This window comes from Bos indicus x Bos taurus, chromosome 26 (assembly GCF_003369695.1).
Source record: "Bos indicus x Bos taurus breed Angus x Brahman F1 hybrid chromosome 26, Bos_hybrid_MaternalHap_v2.0, whole genome shotgun sequence".
In the NCBI taxonomy this organism is placed as follows: Eukaryota; Metazoa; Chordata; class Mammalia; order Artiodactyla; family Bovidae; genus Bos; species Bos indicus x Bos taurus.
The window spans coordinates 32141917-32157070 of record NC_040101.1 but is presented as its reverse complement, the minus strand read 5'-3'; the positions used below and the strand labels follow the sequence as shown (position 1 = coordinate 32157070).

The 15154-nt window shown below is 40.4% G+C and overlaps 1 protein-coding gene across 5 annotated transcripts in view; it reads left to right on the top strand.

The window, feature by feature from the left end:
- Window positions 1-12531, top strand: part of R3HCC1L (R3H domain and coiled-coil containing 1 like) — a 71873-nt gene extending 59342 nt beyond the window's left edge. For all 5 annotated transcript variants that reach the window (XM_027528697.1, XM_027528698.1, XM_027528701.1 and 2 more), the window contains 4 exons: window positions 207-277; window positions 1166-1261; window positions 1764-1904; window positions 11717-12531. In XM_027528697.1, the coding sequence (XP_027384498.1) occupies window positions 207-277; window positions 1166-1261; window positions 1764-1904; window positions 11717-11784 (376 nt within the window). In that variant the 3' untranslated portion in view covers window positions 11785-12531. The remainder of the gene's footprint in view (window positions 1-206; window positions 278-1165; window positions 1262-1763; window positions 1905-11716) is intronic.
- The last annotated feature ends 2623 nt before the right edge of the window (window positions 12532-15154 follow it).

Sequence of the window (15154 nt, the reverse complement as noted above, 5' to 3'; positions counted from 1 at the left end):
ATCCGCCCAGGTAGTTCGTTATGATGGGTGATTGCTTTTAATGGCTTCTGCTCTCCAGGCCGCTCTGTGTGTCATTATCCCCACTCCCCCCATGCACTTGTTGAGTGTTTCTCTCATCATGGAATGCCTTACAAGATACTATTTGAAAGATGTTTTTTAAAAGTAAGTTTTATTTTAAGGAATAAAATTCTTTTATTTTGTTGCAGAAAGAAAGGATTTGATATTAAATGGGTGGACGATACACATGCCCTAGGAGTATTCTCCAGTCCGATTACAGGTATTCACCCAGTGGATTTCACTGTGTTTATTGTCCATTTTCTTCTGCTTCTTTTCCTTATTTGCTTTCTGTTCCAGCCACCTGGCATTTTATTCCGTCACTATAGATAAATGACAGGTAGAGGTTTTTGAGGCAAGTTACTTTGGTACCCATGTGCTCCCCCCCCTCCCTTTTTACCCTAATCCAGTGGTATTTGGGGAGATAGTCAGCTTTTCAAGGTTATTTGCTGCGTAACTGGCAGTTATGATAGTGCATAAACAGGTAGAGATTTAAGAAGCCAGTGTGAGTAAATGTTAATATGTTTGTGATTCCGCCCCCAGCCCCACTGACAGATGAATTTGCAGTAGCCTTTTAACCTGTCCAGTGATCATTTTTAATACATACTTTCTGAGTGTATGATTTGGCCTCTTCATCGGCATCAGGATAGATCTAATGCAGAGACTTTCAGACAAATTAGAGATGTTGATTCCTGTCCAATTCTTCTAAAATAAGGGTCTGCAAACTTATTCTATAAAAAGCCATATAGTGGATATTTCAGGATATAAGGTTTCTGTTGTTACCTAACTCTGCTATTGAGGAAAGACAGCATCCCTCGACATTGTGCAAATGAAGAAGCATGGCTCTGTTGCGGTAAAACTTTACAAAAACACGGTGGTTGGCTGGATTGGGTCCCAAAGCCATAGTTTTCTAATCCCCATTTTAAAATAATCACTGCTGAGTTGTTCCTTATGGATTTTCTAGAGCTTACCATTTCTTTTGCCGGTGATGAAAAAATAAAACACAACATCTAGGAAATACTTTCTAAGAACTAGCCTTAACTATATATATATTTTGCATCACTCATCTTCATGTCTTCTACTTCTTTATATATATTTATTCTCTTTACAGCTCGTGATGCTCTTGGTAGTAAACATACCATGGTGAAGATCCGGCCCTTGTCACAGGCCACAAGAGCAGCCAAGGCCAAAGCTAGAGCTTATGCTGGTAAGCCTGTAACCTCAGGAGCTTTTTCTTACTGATAGTCGTGTTCTCGTTTTTTTTCCTAGCACTTGTATAGCATTCAGAGTTCTAAAGACATAACACTTTTATTTTTAGTGTTAAAAGAAGTATTTTTAAGGAAAAAGGAAAAGAGAAAAGGCTCTGTTGGAAATACAGCGTTGGAGAAGCCACTTGGAGAGAGTGGGAGATGCGAACTGCAGGCGCTGCAGTCACCATTTTCTGATGGCAGCCTTATCCAGTTTACCTCTGTGGTTAGCAGTTTGATAGTCACTGTAGGAAATCGTGTTAATACAGATAATGAAGGCAGGGTTGTTTGTGCTTTGCCGTGTTAATTTCCTCTGATCTTCATCTATCAGGCTTGTATTAATTACTGCTGATGCAGCCCTTGTTAGTCTATTTTGTATGTTAATTACTGAGTTAAATCTCTTGGAGCTAGAATGCTTTCTCTTCCTTACTCCCTCCTGCTCCCTCCTTTTCTCCCATTCAGAGTTTCTCCAGCCAGCAAAGGAGCGTCCTGAGACTTCAGCAGCCCTAGCCAGAAGGCTAGTCATCAGTGCCCTTGGGGTTCGAAGTAAGCAGAGCAAAACTGAACGGGAAGCAGAGCTTAAAAAACTGAGAGAAGCCCGAGGTGAGTTGAAGCTGATGGCATTCTTCTTTAGTTCCTTTAGAGCTCACTATAAAGCATGTGTTTAAAAAAAAAAAAATGAAGCTCATTCCATATTGTCATTTCCATTTCCTAGAAGCCTCCCACATATATTGAAATTGTGTTCATGACTTATATTTAGGAGGAAGACATGTTGGAATATGTCTGCCTGTTCCACACACCAAGGTATCCTAATCCATGCTCCTTTGTTGTTTTTCAAAAGATAGGTTCCGTCTTTTTAGCTCATCCATGGCTGTTTCTATAGTTCTTGCTCCTGACTCAGAAAAATTTTCCTATGAAGACATAGTAATCTCCCAGGCAGAAAATGGTATTTGCTGTGGTTTTACTGGGCCATGATTGCCATGATTTTATCAAATGGTTTAGATCTTAGGTAGAAGAAAAATTAAGGAAAAGCCAGCAATTGACATTGGTGATGATAACTCTAGGATGTAATTTTTTTCTTTAAAGACAGTCCGGAGTGGCTCCATTAGAGCACATCTAGGTTAGCCTAATCTTATTATTTTCCAGGACTTAAGACTTCTCAGAAAATATTTCAACTGATCCACAAGCAGGGTTTTTCTTTCCCTATAGTTTGTAGTTGAGGTTAAATGTTTCTCTCCTCTTTATAGGCTATTGACTTGTATGTAAAGGCTTGGGACTCCGATTGCACTTCAGTACTTTTTATCAAACTTCAGACTATAAACAGTCTGATTGCCTTAGTCCACGATCTTTGGAATCTGAAGGCAGTTTATTCTGAAAATTCCACTTACTGAAAAGTAGCTTCATTTTTCCATTAAACGAATTGAAGTTTCAAACTCCTTGTTTATTACCGGTCTAACAAGGCCATTAATACTTCCTGTCCACTCTGCTTTGGTGATAGCAGGCAGCTTGCAGACTCTCAGCTGCACTGGCCAGATAACCAGTGACAGAGTGTGTCATGGCAGGTGCTAGAGTTTCAGAGTTGAACCAACTAATTTTTTGAAACCTTAATGATTATAATGAGGCAGTTTTGATTTTTCTCATGCTTTCTTGACTCAAAGGGTTCCTTGAGATTATAGAAACAGGGGAGGATCCCTCTGGTTTTTATATGTGGCACTGTCAGAACTAGATAAAGTGGAACGTTCAGTGTCCTTAACCCTTTATTAATTGGTTATCTCTGAGGAAAATAATTTCTCTGTCATAACCACAGTCATCTCAGAAAGTCAGTGGCAGGTAATAACTGTGGTATGTATAAAAGGAGATGTGATTCTTTTTGCAGTGTATCATGCCTCCCTATGAGTGTAATGTCACCTGTATTTCAACAGGTATTGCAACAATAGTTTTGTGTGGATATCACCTGAGTACCCCACTGTTTCTCTGTAGGGCCATCATCATACAGGTGCACTTGAATTTAAGTGCCCAGCTATACAAGGACATTTCAGTGATGCAGTTAAAAATGAGGCTCTTGGCTAAGTGGGTACCCTGGTACATACGTTTTTGAAGAAGCCTTTTAGTTGTGAATAGAGGCCACTGTGATAAATTTCTCCTATCCATTGGTGCTAAAACTATACAGGTTATAGAGGGCTCTTCCTTTATTGTGTCTCAGAACTCTCTCATTCTTTATATCTGAGAAGATGCCTATGGAAAATTCCAATATAGCTTTCTGGCTGCTTAGGCATTAAGCATATACTCTAATAATTGCCTGCATGGAACCTAAAACTGCTCACTTAAAAGATTTTTTTTTCTGTGAAAATGAAAAGTACTGTTTAGATATTAAATAGAACAGATATTTTTGTTCCAGATCTTCCACTGGAGGGAAGGGGGTCAGTACAGCACAAGAAATAACATTATAAGCTATGGAATCAGACTGCCTGGGTCTGTATCTAATCTCTTCCATTTACTGGCGGTGTCACCTTGGGCAAATTACTTGCTCTCTGGAGGCCTCTGTTTCCTCATCCATAAAATGGAAATCAAGTGAGACAATCCACAAAATGTACTTAGTCATTTTCAAAACCCATAGGAACGCTCTCCTTCCTGTTTCTCTAGGCCCATAACAGGTACAGAGAAACAGGCCCATGATAGATAAATGTTAGCTGCTTCCTTTTTTAGTAATAGTAGCAATATCACTTTATAGTGAGTCCAGCACAGATTCCAGTACATATTTTTTTCTTGTCACTAATCTTTTTGTTTTCAGTTGCCTCTGATACTCTTATCAACTACGTTTGGCGTTGCCCCTGTGCACAGCATTGTGCTCCCTAATTAGGAAGACTAGCGAGAGAGCAGGATTTTGTTCCTCTTTTTAAGATGTACAGTCTGGTAGAGATATCTGCCTTGAGTAAGAAAGAAAATATGAACCTGATATTTTAAGCAGTTTTTTCTTCTCTTCACTTCCGAAGATTTTAAGATTAAAAGCCACGAAAAGGTTTTTGCAATTAAAAGGATTGAAGGAAGTTCCTGGCAGTATGCTAACTCTTGATGGGAATGATATTATCTCCATTTTAGAGGTAAAGTATCAATAACTGGACTAAGGTTACCCAACTGGTAAACTGAGAAGTGGTATTGGAACCTAGGCCTCTCTAATTAAAACCCATGTTCCTTCTACAACACTGTATTCCCTTTTGAAGGAGTTTTGGGGGTAATTAACATTTTTTTTTTTCCCAGTAAAAAAAATTTTTAAGGTCTTCAGAAAATAAAATATGACAAGCTTCTTTTTAGTTATCTGTTCCAGTGGTTAAGAGCTTTTACTATCAGAAAATTCTTTCTTAGGTCTAACTGAAATCTATACAATAGTTTAAAAGTTTTTTCGTAGGTATTTACTGGAAATCAGAAGCATCTGGACACCATTCTGTTCTAACAGCTTTTAACTATAAAGATCAAGGGCAGATCAATTAGGAATGAGAGGATCTGGAGTACTAATAGAGTTTTTGCCGTTAACTAGCTAGGTAGCTGTGGCAGGTCTCTTATACCTCCCTGTGCCCCAGTTTCCAACACAGTGAAAGCAATGCTTGACTTGACCAACCTTGGAGAATTCTTTGAGCAACATAAGTTAACATATATAAACACGTTTAGAAAGGTGCTTTATGTATTTAGAATACTATTGTTTGTGTGACTCTTGGGAAGTTAATATTCATTATAATAACACATGCCAGTAATGACGAATACGTACTGTGTGCTATTGCCCCATTCGTTATCCTTGACAGACAGTGCTCATCAGTCATGATACTCCTTCTTGGTGATTTTGGACTTGACCATTTGCTAGTCGATCAGAATCAGTATGAAATGGAAATCTGTGTGCCATCCTGATACAGGTACTTCTGTTATTAATACTGGGGCTTCCCAGGTGGTGGTGCCGTGGTAAAGACTCGGCCTGCCAGTGCAGCAGACACAAGACGAGGGTTCAGTCTCTGGGTTGGGAAGATCCCCTAGAGCAGGAAATGACAACCTACTCCAGTATTCTTGCCTGAAAACTTCCGTGGACAGAGGAACCAGCTACAGTCCATGGTGTTGCAAAGAGTCAGACATGACTGAGTGCATGCGTGCATGTGCGTGTGTGCGCACACACACACACACACACACACACACACACACATTAATGATACTATGGAAAAAATCCCATAGCCTTTCTTTTTCCCACTTCAAGAGTTCTGCTGTCTGGCACAGTGCTTAGTTTGTAAAGAGATACTCAGCTACATATTCATTAACATGAATGACATTGGTTACTTTAGTTTTTCTTCATTAAATCTTATTTCACTCATGATTCTACTCTGAACCCTTTCAAGTCCTCCATGATTTTCTTTATAAAACCCAGAGTTAAACACTGCATATGGAACCTTTCTAATTAATGAGTTTGGAATTTGGAATTTTGAAGTATAAATACTTTCCTGATAATTTCCTTTACCCTACTTTGGTCTTCTTACCATTTTATTGAGGAGTCTTTGTCTTAATCCTTAAAAAAGAGATTAAGAAAGTAATCTTGGAGAAAGGGAATGGCAAACCACTTCAGTATTCTTGCCTTGAGAACCCCATGAACAGTATGAAAAGGCAAAAAGTTAGGACAATGAAAGATGAACTCCCCAGGTCAGTAGGTGCCCAATATGCTACTAGAGATCAGTGGAGAAATAACTCCAGAAAGAATGAAGAGACAGAGCCAAAGCAAAAACAGCATCCGGTTGTGGATGTGACTGGTGATGGAAGTTAAGTCCGATGTTCTAAAGAGCAATATTGCATAGGAACCTGAAATGTTAGGTCCATGAATCAAGGCAAATTGGAAGTGATCAAACAGGAGATGGCAAGAGTGAACATCGACATTTTAGGAATTGGTGAACTAAAATGGACTGCAGTGGGTGAATTTAACTCAGATGACCATTATATCTACTTCTGTGGGCAAGAATCCCTTAGAAGAAATGAAGTAGCCATCATAGTCAACAAAAGAGTCCGAAATGCAGTACTTGGATGCAATCTCAAAAACGACAGAATGATCTCTGTCAGTGATCTTTTATCATTGACAGTAAGTGATAAAACCACATTTTAAAGTCCAAACTCAGGAATATATGTAAAATTTCCCCATGTTCCACCTGTCAGAACACTTAATTTCCACCTAAAGTTGGAATCAGAGTTCTCAGAATAAGCTACTCTCATTTTAAAAGCTGGCTATAATTTTGTTTCATAGCTGTGTGTCATTTTACTCTTGGGGGAGGATGATTAATTGGCTGGTTCTGAAAGGCCATCTTTTGGGGCACAGGCCAGAGAGGCAGAGTAAGTAAACAATAATTTGATCCCTTAGTTTGATTAATGAAATCACTAAGAACTTAAAAGTAAAATCATCTCTGTAGGATACCTAGTCAACTGTAATAAAAATCTAATCACAGTCGCTGCCTTCTGAAATCCTTTTTAGGAATTCCGTTATTCTGCCTTCAAGGGCAGCACTGCATTGCTGACTCGTAGGCTAGGTCTTATGGCATTTTCTTGGTGTCCTTTCTCCTCTTTGTAAAGTTCCCTTCATTTCCTATCTTTTTCTTTGGGATGCAGCATTTACCCATATTTTTGGAGTCACCTGCCTTTTAATAAACTTACGTCTGTGGCCCTGATCAGAGATGAAAATGTTTACAGACTGACTGACCCACTCCAGTACTCTTGCATGGAAAATCCCATGGATGGAGGGGCCTGATGGGCTGCAGTCCATGGGGTCGCTGGGAGTCGGACACAACTGAGCGACTTCACTTTATTTTTTCACTTTCATGGGTTGGAGAAGGAAATGGCAACCCACTCCAGTGTTCTTGCCTGGAGAATCCCAGGGACGGGGGAGCCTGGTGGGCTGCCGTCTGTGGGGTCACACAGAGTCGGACACGACTGAATCGATTTAGCAGCAGCAGCAGCAGCAGACTGGTTTACCAATTATTGCCAAGTAAATAGCATGTATATACTTAATGCATTGATAACCATTCCACCCTCTAGAGTTAAATGCTCACTTAACATTTATGTGAGGTAGACTCCATTTCCCCATGTATTAATGAGCATACACATACTTGGTAAGCCTGAAATCTAAAACTTGCTAAAATGCAGAGGCTACTTACATCAGCCCTCCTTCATCTCCCAGGTCTGTCAATCCGTAAAAGAAGGCAATTAGATTAGTTTGACTAGACTTGTATTTCAAGTCTTGATGTTGGTTTTTGCTCTGTAGGTGGCTACAAGTAGATTTTGTGATGATTTTTCATTGTTTTCTTAGGTGTAGAAGTACATTTTGAAGGTTTTAGTTTCCATCTCTTTTCTTTATTGTTTTAAACATGACACCAAACTGGCCTCTTTTTCATCTTCAGCACTTTCCATTTCCTCAGTGAGAACTCAACTCATTTAATATAATTGTTTCTGCCAATTTATTTATTATACTGAGAAATAAAAGTCTTCAGGGCTTTAGGTTAATCATTTCATACTAATATTCTCTTCTTCTTTGGTTCCATGCCCTCATGGCTGCTGTTGGGCTTTCTCTTAGTTTACTTTTTTAATTGGTGGAGTTAATAGGAGCTTTTTAAAAAATGCTGTCTATCAGCTATTACCTCTTTTCTTTTTTTTTTTTAATTTTATTTTATTTTTAAACTTTACATAATTGTATTAGTTTTGCCAAATATCAAAATGAATCCATCACAGGTATACATGTGCTCCCCATCCTGAATCCTCCTCCCTCCTCCCTCCCCATACCATCCCTCTGGGTCGTCCCAGTGCACTAGCCCCAAGCATCCAGTATCGTGCATACCTCTTTTCTTTAGTAAAAGGCAACATGTTTATTCTTTACTATTCTGACCATATTTTTTTTCCTACATATTTTCCTTTTCTGTGTAAATATTTTCAGATCTTGTCTTCAGATGTCAGGGTAGTGGAAAGTTTTCTGATTTAAGAACTAAGGACATGGGTTCCAGCTTCAGGTTTTCACTGATTATATAACCTTAGGCAAGTCACTTGACTCCTCCAAGCTTCCATTTCTTTAAAATGAAGAAAATATATTTAGGTCTTATCCTAACCTGTATTTATGTATTCTGTTCATGTTCTGTATTTCTAAATTTAAGCCTCACATTTTCACTGTTTCTTTGTGTTTATCAATTTGTCTCTCTATTCTTGCTGATTTTATCATACGGTTTACCACCAGAATTTCCTCTTATATTTACCTATATTTGGTAAACAGATGTACGGTCTTTTGTTAGAAAGTATTAGGATAGGAAATGTTTCAGAAATCTAAACTATTCTAATTTTAGAAAGATAATATGTTTATCTTAATATCTTTTTCCTAACACCAAAATCAAATCCATTAGCATTAATATTTCTGTAACAGACTGACTAGTCACATTAAATGGCATATAAAGGCTATAAAGCAGCCTCATGACCTTTCAGGTTATACTGTAGTTAAAGGAACTTTGGTCTCAAGCTTTTTATTTATTTATTTATTTTTTTACTTATTTTTTTCTCTGTGTTATGGGAATAATAATAGTACACATCATTTCAGTGTTATTTTGGAGTTTTGGGATGTAAATACATTTGTGTTTAAAAGAACTTCTGGCACAGGATACATGCTGTATAATTATCATCTATTTTCCACCTTCCTCCTCTTTTCCTTCTCTTCCATCCCTTTACTTTGCCTGCCCCTACTTCTTCCCTGCTGTAACTTACTCTTCTTTTTTTGTCCCTTTCCTTTTCATGGACAGAGTTGATGGTTGTCTCAAGCTTTTTAAAAAACAATTTTTTTTTCAGTGCTACTTTGATTTTGAAATTGTGAATTATGGGCCAAAATTCTGTTTTTCTACTGCTCCTGGATTTCCTTTCTTAAAACATCCCACATTGTCTGGTTTACCTCTCTGAGCTTATTAAAATATCTAAGTTCTAATAATTCACTTGTCTGGTTTCTTCACTTTTTCTTGGAACCCAGACCAGTTTTTGTTTTTGTCCAAGGTTGCCTTTGCCTTTAGATCCTCTCCTAACTTTTCCCTGTTTTTAAGGATCAGAACCAGCATCGGCCAGTTATCCTTAGTACTGTCTCCCTGGAGAATCCCAACCCAGTTTAAGCCTGCCTTGAAGCTGAGTCCAGGCTCTGAATTCGAACTAGCCTTCAGCTGGGAAGTTGCCTACCCTCGTTGTTTGCCTCTTGTAACTTTGCTGCTATTTTCAGATAGTGCCACCAGAGGGTGCCCAGATAGCAGCAGATTTCTCTTTCTCACATTTCCAAGTGCCAGTCAGCTTCCTTATCAAGTTCTTTGCCTTTAAAGTTGAGTCAAATATAAGAATTTTTGTAAGATATTCTGTTAATTTGGAAAGATAACATCAAAATAGCAAGTATTGATATTAACTCTAAACTCACTTTGATTTCTATAATTCCCCTTGGTTCATGACTTGCAAAATCTTTTACAGACATTATCTGAAATAATTGCCCTTGGAAGGAAGCACTTAGGCTTAATTATCTACATTTTATAGTGTCAGGATCAATGACTGACTAGCCATGAAATTAGAACTGGTATTGTGGCACCTAGTGAAGCGCTCGGGTCACCAAACCGTGTATGGTATGTGCTGTCTCAGGTCTTGATGAAAGTGTTAAATGGAAACCAAGCTTATGTGTTAAAATTTGAAGATGGTTTGCCCAGATTTGTGCATTTTTTTGTTTTTAGAAATAGTTTTTATTTTCCCTTCATTATATGTGGTCTTTTTTCCATGTTGGAATTGACATTCCAGAAGATTTCTGGCTCCTGAAAGTACTCTGAAAATACTAAAATTTGATTTTCCTGTGAAGTATTTTTTTTTGTAGGGTTGTAGTAGAGAGATATTACTAAAGCCCAGTGGCTACTATTTCTATTTGAGCAAGAAGGTAGAAGAAAAATATTAAAACATATTCTTGATCCCTTTTGAAATATTTATAAAGATCAGTCAGTCAGTTCAGTTGCTCAGTCATGTCCGACTCTCTGCAACCCCATGAACCGCAGCACACCAGGCCTCCCTGTCCACCACCAACTCCCAGAGTTCACCCAAACCCATGTCCATCAAGTCGGTGATGCCATCCAACCGTCTCATCCTCTGTCGTTCCCTTCTCCTCCTACCCTCAATCTTTCCCAGCGTCAGGGTCTTTTCAAATGAGTTAGCTCTTTGCATCAGGTGACCAAAGGATTGGAGTTTCAGCTTCAACATCAGTTCTTCCAGTGAACACCCAGGACTGATTTCCTTTAGGATGGACTGGTTGGATCTCCTTGCAGTCCAAGGGACTCTCAAGAGTCTTCTCCAACACCACAGTTCAAAAACATCAGTTCTTCTGCGCTCAGCTTTCTTTATAGTCCAACTCTAACATCCATACATGACCACTGGAAAAACCATAGCCTTGACTAGATGGACCTTTGTTGACAAAGTAATGTATCTGCTTTTTAATATGCTATCTAGGTTGGTTATAACTTTCCTTCTAAGGAGTAAACGTCTTTTAATTTCATGGCTGCAGTCACCATCTGCAGTGATTTTGGAGCCCAGAAAAATAAAGTCTGACACTGTTTCCACTGTTTCCCCATCTATTTGCCATGAAGTGATGGGACCGGATTCCATGATCTTCGTTTTCTGAATGTTGAGCTTTAAGCCAACTTTTTCACTCTCCTCTTTCACTTTCATCAAGAGGCTTTTTAGTTCCTCTTCACTTTCTGCCATAAGGGTGGTGTCATCTGCATAACTGAGATTATTGATATTTCTCCCGGCAGTCTTGATTCCAGCTTGTGCTTCTTCCAGCCCAGCGTTTCTCATGATGTACTCTGCATATAAGTTAAATCAGCAGGGTGACAATATACAGCCTTGATGTACTCCTTTTCCTATTTGGAACCAGTCTGTTGTTCTATGTCCAGTTCTAACTGTTGCTTCCTGACCTGTATACAGGTTTCTCAAGAGGCAGGTCAGGTGGTCTGGTATTCCCATCTCTTTCAGAATTTTCCACAGTTTATTAAAAATCAGTAGACTGGGAATAACGGCCAGTTTCACTGAAGCACTAATGCAGTTGAGAAAGAGAACTAAAATAAATACCTTAATAGCAAGATAAGAATCTGGATCCTCCTTGGTTCTGACTTTTATTCCATATGCTTTTAATTTCTGTTAGCCCAGCCCTTTCTCTTTTTGTTGTATAGTAATGCTAACACTGTTTCAACTTACAAAGCACTTGGAAAGTGAAAAATATTATCTCTTGGAATCAGGTAAGAGAAAACCAGAGAATCCACCCATTTCATGATTAAAATTAGCTGTGTAATTCAGATTAAGGGAAAGCTACTGGTTATGTGAACTTATACTACTATTTTTAACACTGCTTTTATTTACAGAGAGAAAACGATTGGAAGCCAGGCAACGGGAAGCCATCTGGGAAGGCAGAGACCAGTCCGCAGTTTGAACATCACTTGATGAAAGGGATAATTCCAGGAATTCAGAAAGTACTTCCAGTTTTCAGAGGATTTTTCCAGACCTCTGTGTACATGCAGATGTGCGTGTTAATGAAAGAAAGAGATAAAGCGATCAAGACAAGGGCTGACTGGGTATAAGAAGAAGAGCAACTCCTGTTTGTCTTCACTCCTACGTGCAGTTCTTTGGAATCGCCGTACTGTGTTGCATGTGGAAGGAAGCCGTCAGCTTGGGAGAAACTTGGAGGATGTGACTTCCAGGAATCCTCTGGACAGGGCAAGCCATGCTTCCAAGATGTTTTAAGTGAAAGCAAAACAGAGGATTCAAACCTGTGACGATGGGAGATTTAGGCCCTGCAAAGGCAGGGTGTTCTTACTACCTCACAAAGCTGAGACCAGCAATATTGTGAGGGGCAGATGAGGCAGGTGGGGGACAGAGGGGAGGGAGCTGCTAGTACAAAGAGGTGGACCGGTATCTGGTGTAGTTGGTATTCACAGAATCTACACTGCCGGTTCCAGAACCCCAAAGTGGGTGAACTGCAGCAGGTGTAGGCATTTGGACTCCAGATCTTGTACTAAGCCGAGTGCCTGGGGCTGCTCCAGCTGCATGGCAGCCAGGGGCTTGCCAGCTTCATTCCTCATAGGAAGCTAGTCTTGGGAGCTGGGTGCCAGTTCCGGTTTAAACAGCACTATCATGTTATAAGAGGGAGACATTAAAGCCCATTTTGTGGTATACATCACTCAGCTGTTGGTCGGTTTTGTCGTTCCCACAAAGAAATGGGAGAGCAGTTCTCCCCTTATTTTCACCCCGATAACGCTGTGTAGGGGATTTGGTGGGCCTGTTGGTTTAACTGAACCCTGCTGAGTAGACTGTTGATCATCTGGTGCCCGAGAGTACACTACAAAAATACTCCCCTGGGATTGGTTTATGGCAGCTTCTCTCCCCTTCCTGTCCTCTTCACACATCCCCACCCCACCCTTTGCCATTTCGTCCAGTCTGACATCCTGCAGAAGCCATCTGGCACACAGTGTGTTTCTGGTATGGTCTTCTCTGCCCATGCCAGAGGCATTTGGCAAGCCACACCAGACCGTGCATTACAGTGAAGAGCAGCCAGAATCAAACACACACCTCTGGGCACTGAGAGATTTCCTAAAAGACACGGACAAGTCAGCTCAGGCTTTATCCTTCTCATATCTGCATCCTCAGTGTTTTAGGAAAGTAGTTCTACACTGAAGAGACGGTAGTGCTAAAGGGTAAGATGCTGAGGGAGCAAGAAACAGTGTCTCATTGTGCTTTCAACGAGGGCAGCAGCCTCATTTTTGTATGATTCAGTGCCCGTGACAATGATGGATTATTAGCATTGCCTCGAAGATGGTGGACTGGAGCTCTGTCCAGACGTTCCTCAAATGACACTGGCCTTGGGGTCTCGATCCTGCTGCTGTTCTGGTCTGAGAGCCCTCTTACAGTTCCTCAGCATTGTTTTTCTCATTCGTGGTCTGTTCTGAACCTGCCCCTTGTTCACATTCAGTACCTCCATTCCACGTTTGGGGGAGTCATTACGTGCTTCTCCTGACCCTCTGCCCCAGTACTGCTTAGGCCAGGGCCCCTCTCTTTGGTGTGGCCATACAGCTTGTGCTTTCTGTCTTCAGAGAACAGAGGCATGTCTATTTGAACACTATGGCTGCATTTGAAAGAAGATGCAGGGAACTAGCCAGGTTTATACTGAGACAGTGTACCTCTAAGGTATGCCTTTGCTCTGTTTTGATCCTTCAAGGCTGAGAGTGACCTTGGATGGTTAAAAAAAAAAAAGTGATCATTCCTGCCACTTGCCTTTGAGGTGCTTCCCCATTCTGGCAGCATTTTGGCTTTTAAGGGCATTGTTAATGGTAACGTATAGTCCCATATTTATTACTCAGTTTTCTTACAGAACTCATAATTTCAAGACGTTACTTTTATCCTCATTCTAATGCTATGTACTTGGTGGCCCGTAACTTAAACGTTTTTTTCCAAATAATCAGCCACCTCTAACTTTGATTTATCTTTATAAGTAGATCCAGAGAAAGGATTTTGTTAACTAATACTGCAAGGTATGGCAGTGCCCTTGTTTCTACCATTAGTAGAAAATGTGTGTTTTAGTTGTAGTTTCTCCAGTAGAGGAAATTAATATACATTGGCTGGAGATAAGAGGGCCTGTCCAGGCCCAGCACAGACTATGGTGAGCTTGTCCAGAGGGGACCAAATCTTTGGCTGTATCCACACCATGCCTTCACACACAGAGCTAACTGGAGAGCTCCTTATAACTGCCACTGACTCTATTAGAGATTCGATAAGATAGATAGCTAATGCACTCTGCTATGCATGTATATTGCTTCCGATACGTTGAATTTGTGAATCCCAGTACTACCTGGAATTTATAGTAGAAAGATACATTCCCCTTTGATTTCCAGTATACTCCTCATAGAATAGAAGTCTTTATGGAATAGGAATAAATTAGGCATCTGCACGGTAAGCTGAGTTCCTAATACTTGAATTTCTGTAAGACTGAAGAATGCCAAGGTGAAAAATCTTCAGACATTCTTGGTGCTGTCTGGAATTTGGTGGTTGGTATTCTGTTAACATTCCTCATTTAGTTACAACTCATGCCAGCTACATCTTCCCATGTCCTTCCCTTTCAACTCAGAGGCGTAACAGCACAACCCTTATATAGCTTTTTCCAAGAATTAGAACTGGCTGCACCGATCACACGTGTGATGTGGGCACTGAGACAGAGCAGAGCCAGTGGCTGGCCGCCTGGCCTGCTTTTTCTGGCCTTCTTGGAAACCGGATCCAGCCAGAAGCTGTGGGTAACCTCCGTGCTGGAATCTAGTCATCAGTCACCACACGCTCCCCCACCAGCCACACATTCTTTGACAGACCATTAGCTGCATGTGTGACTATAATGTTGTTACTGTTTGGGAGATGTTTGCTGGATCCAACAGGAAATCAGTCCTTCCGTTGTTTACCTAAACTGCCATGCTAAAGTATCACGCTCCCTCTGCCTAAGGAAGGAGATGAGGAAGTTAAGAAGAGGGGAGGTAAAGGAAAAGAAGGAAGAAAGCTCTTCTTTGTATTCACAGAGGATACCCCAGGGCAGATATCCTTTTCTACTCCCTGAGGAGGGGCAGCTCTCTTGTGGGGTTGGGATTACTATAGTAATTCTGCCCCATCTACCACCATTCACTTCAGCCTTGCAGCCTTGGTTGTAGAAGTTTACCATCTTTGGGCTTTTCCTTCTTTCCTCCTCCTGCTCATCCGTTAACCTTTCCAGCCCATGATTTACCATGGAGCCTAGGGAGGGAATTGGGAAGCAGTGTGTGCTAAGT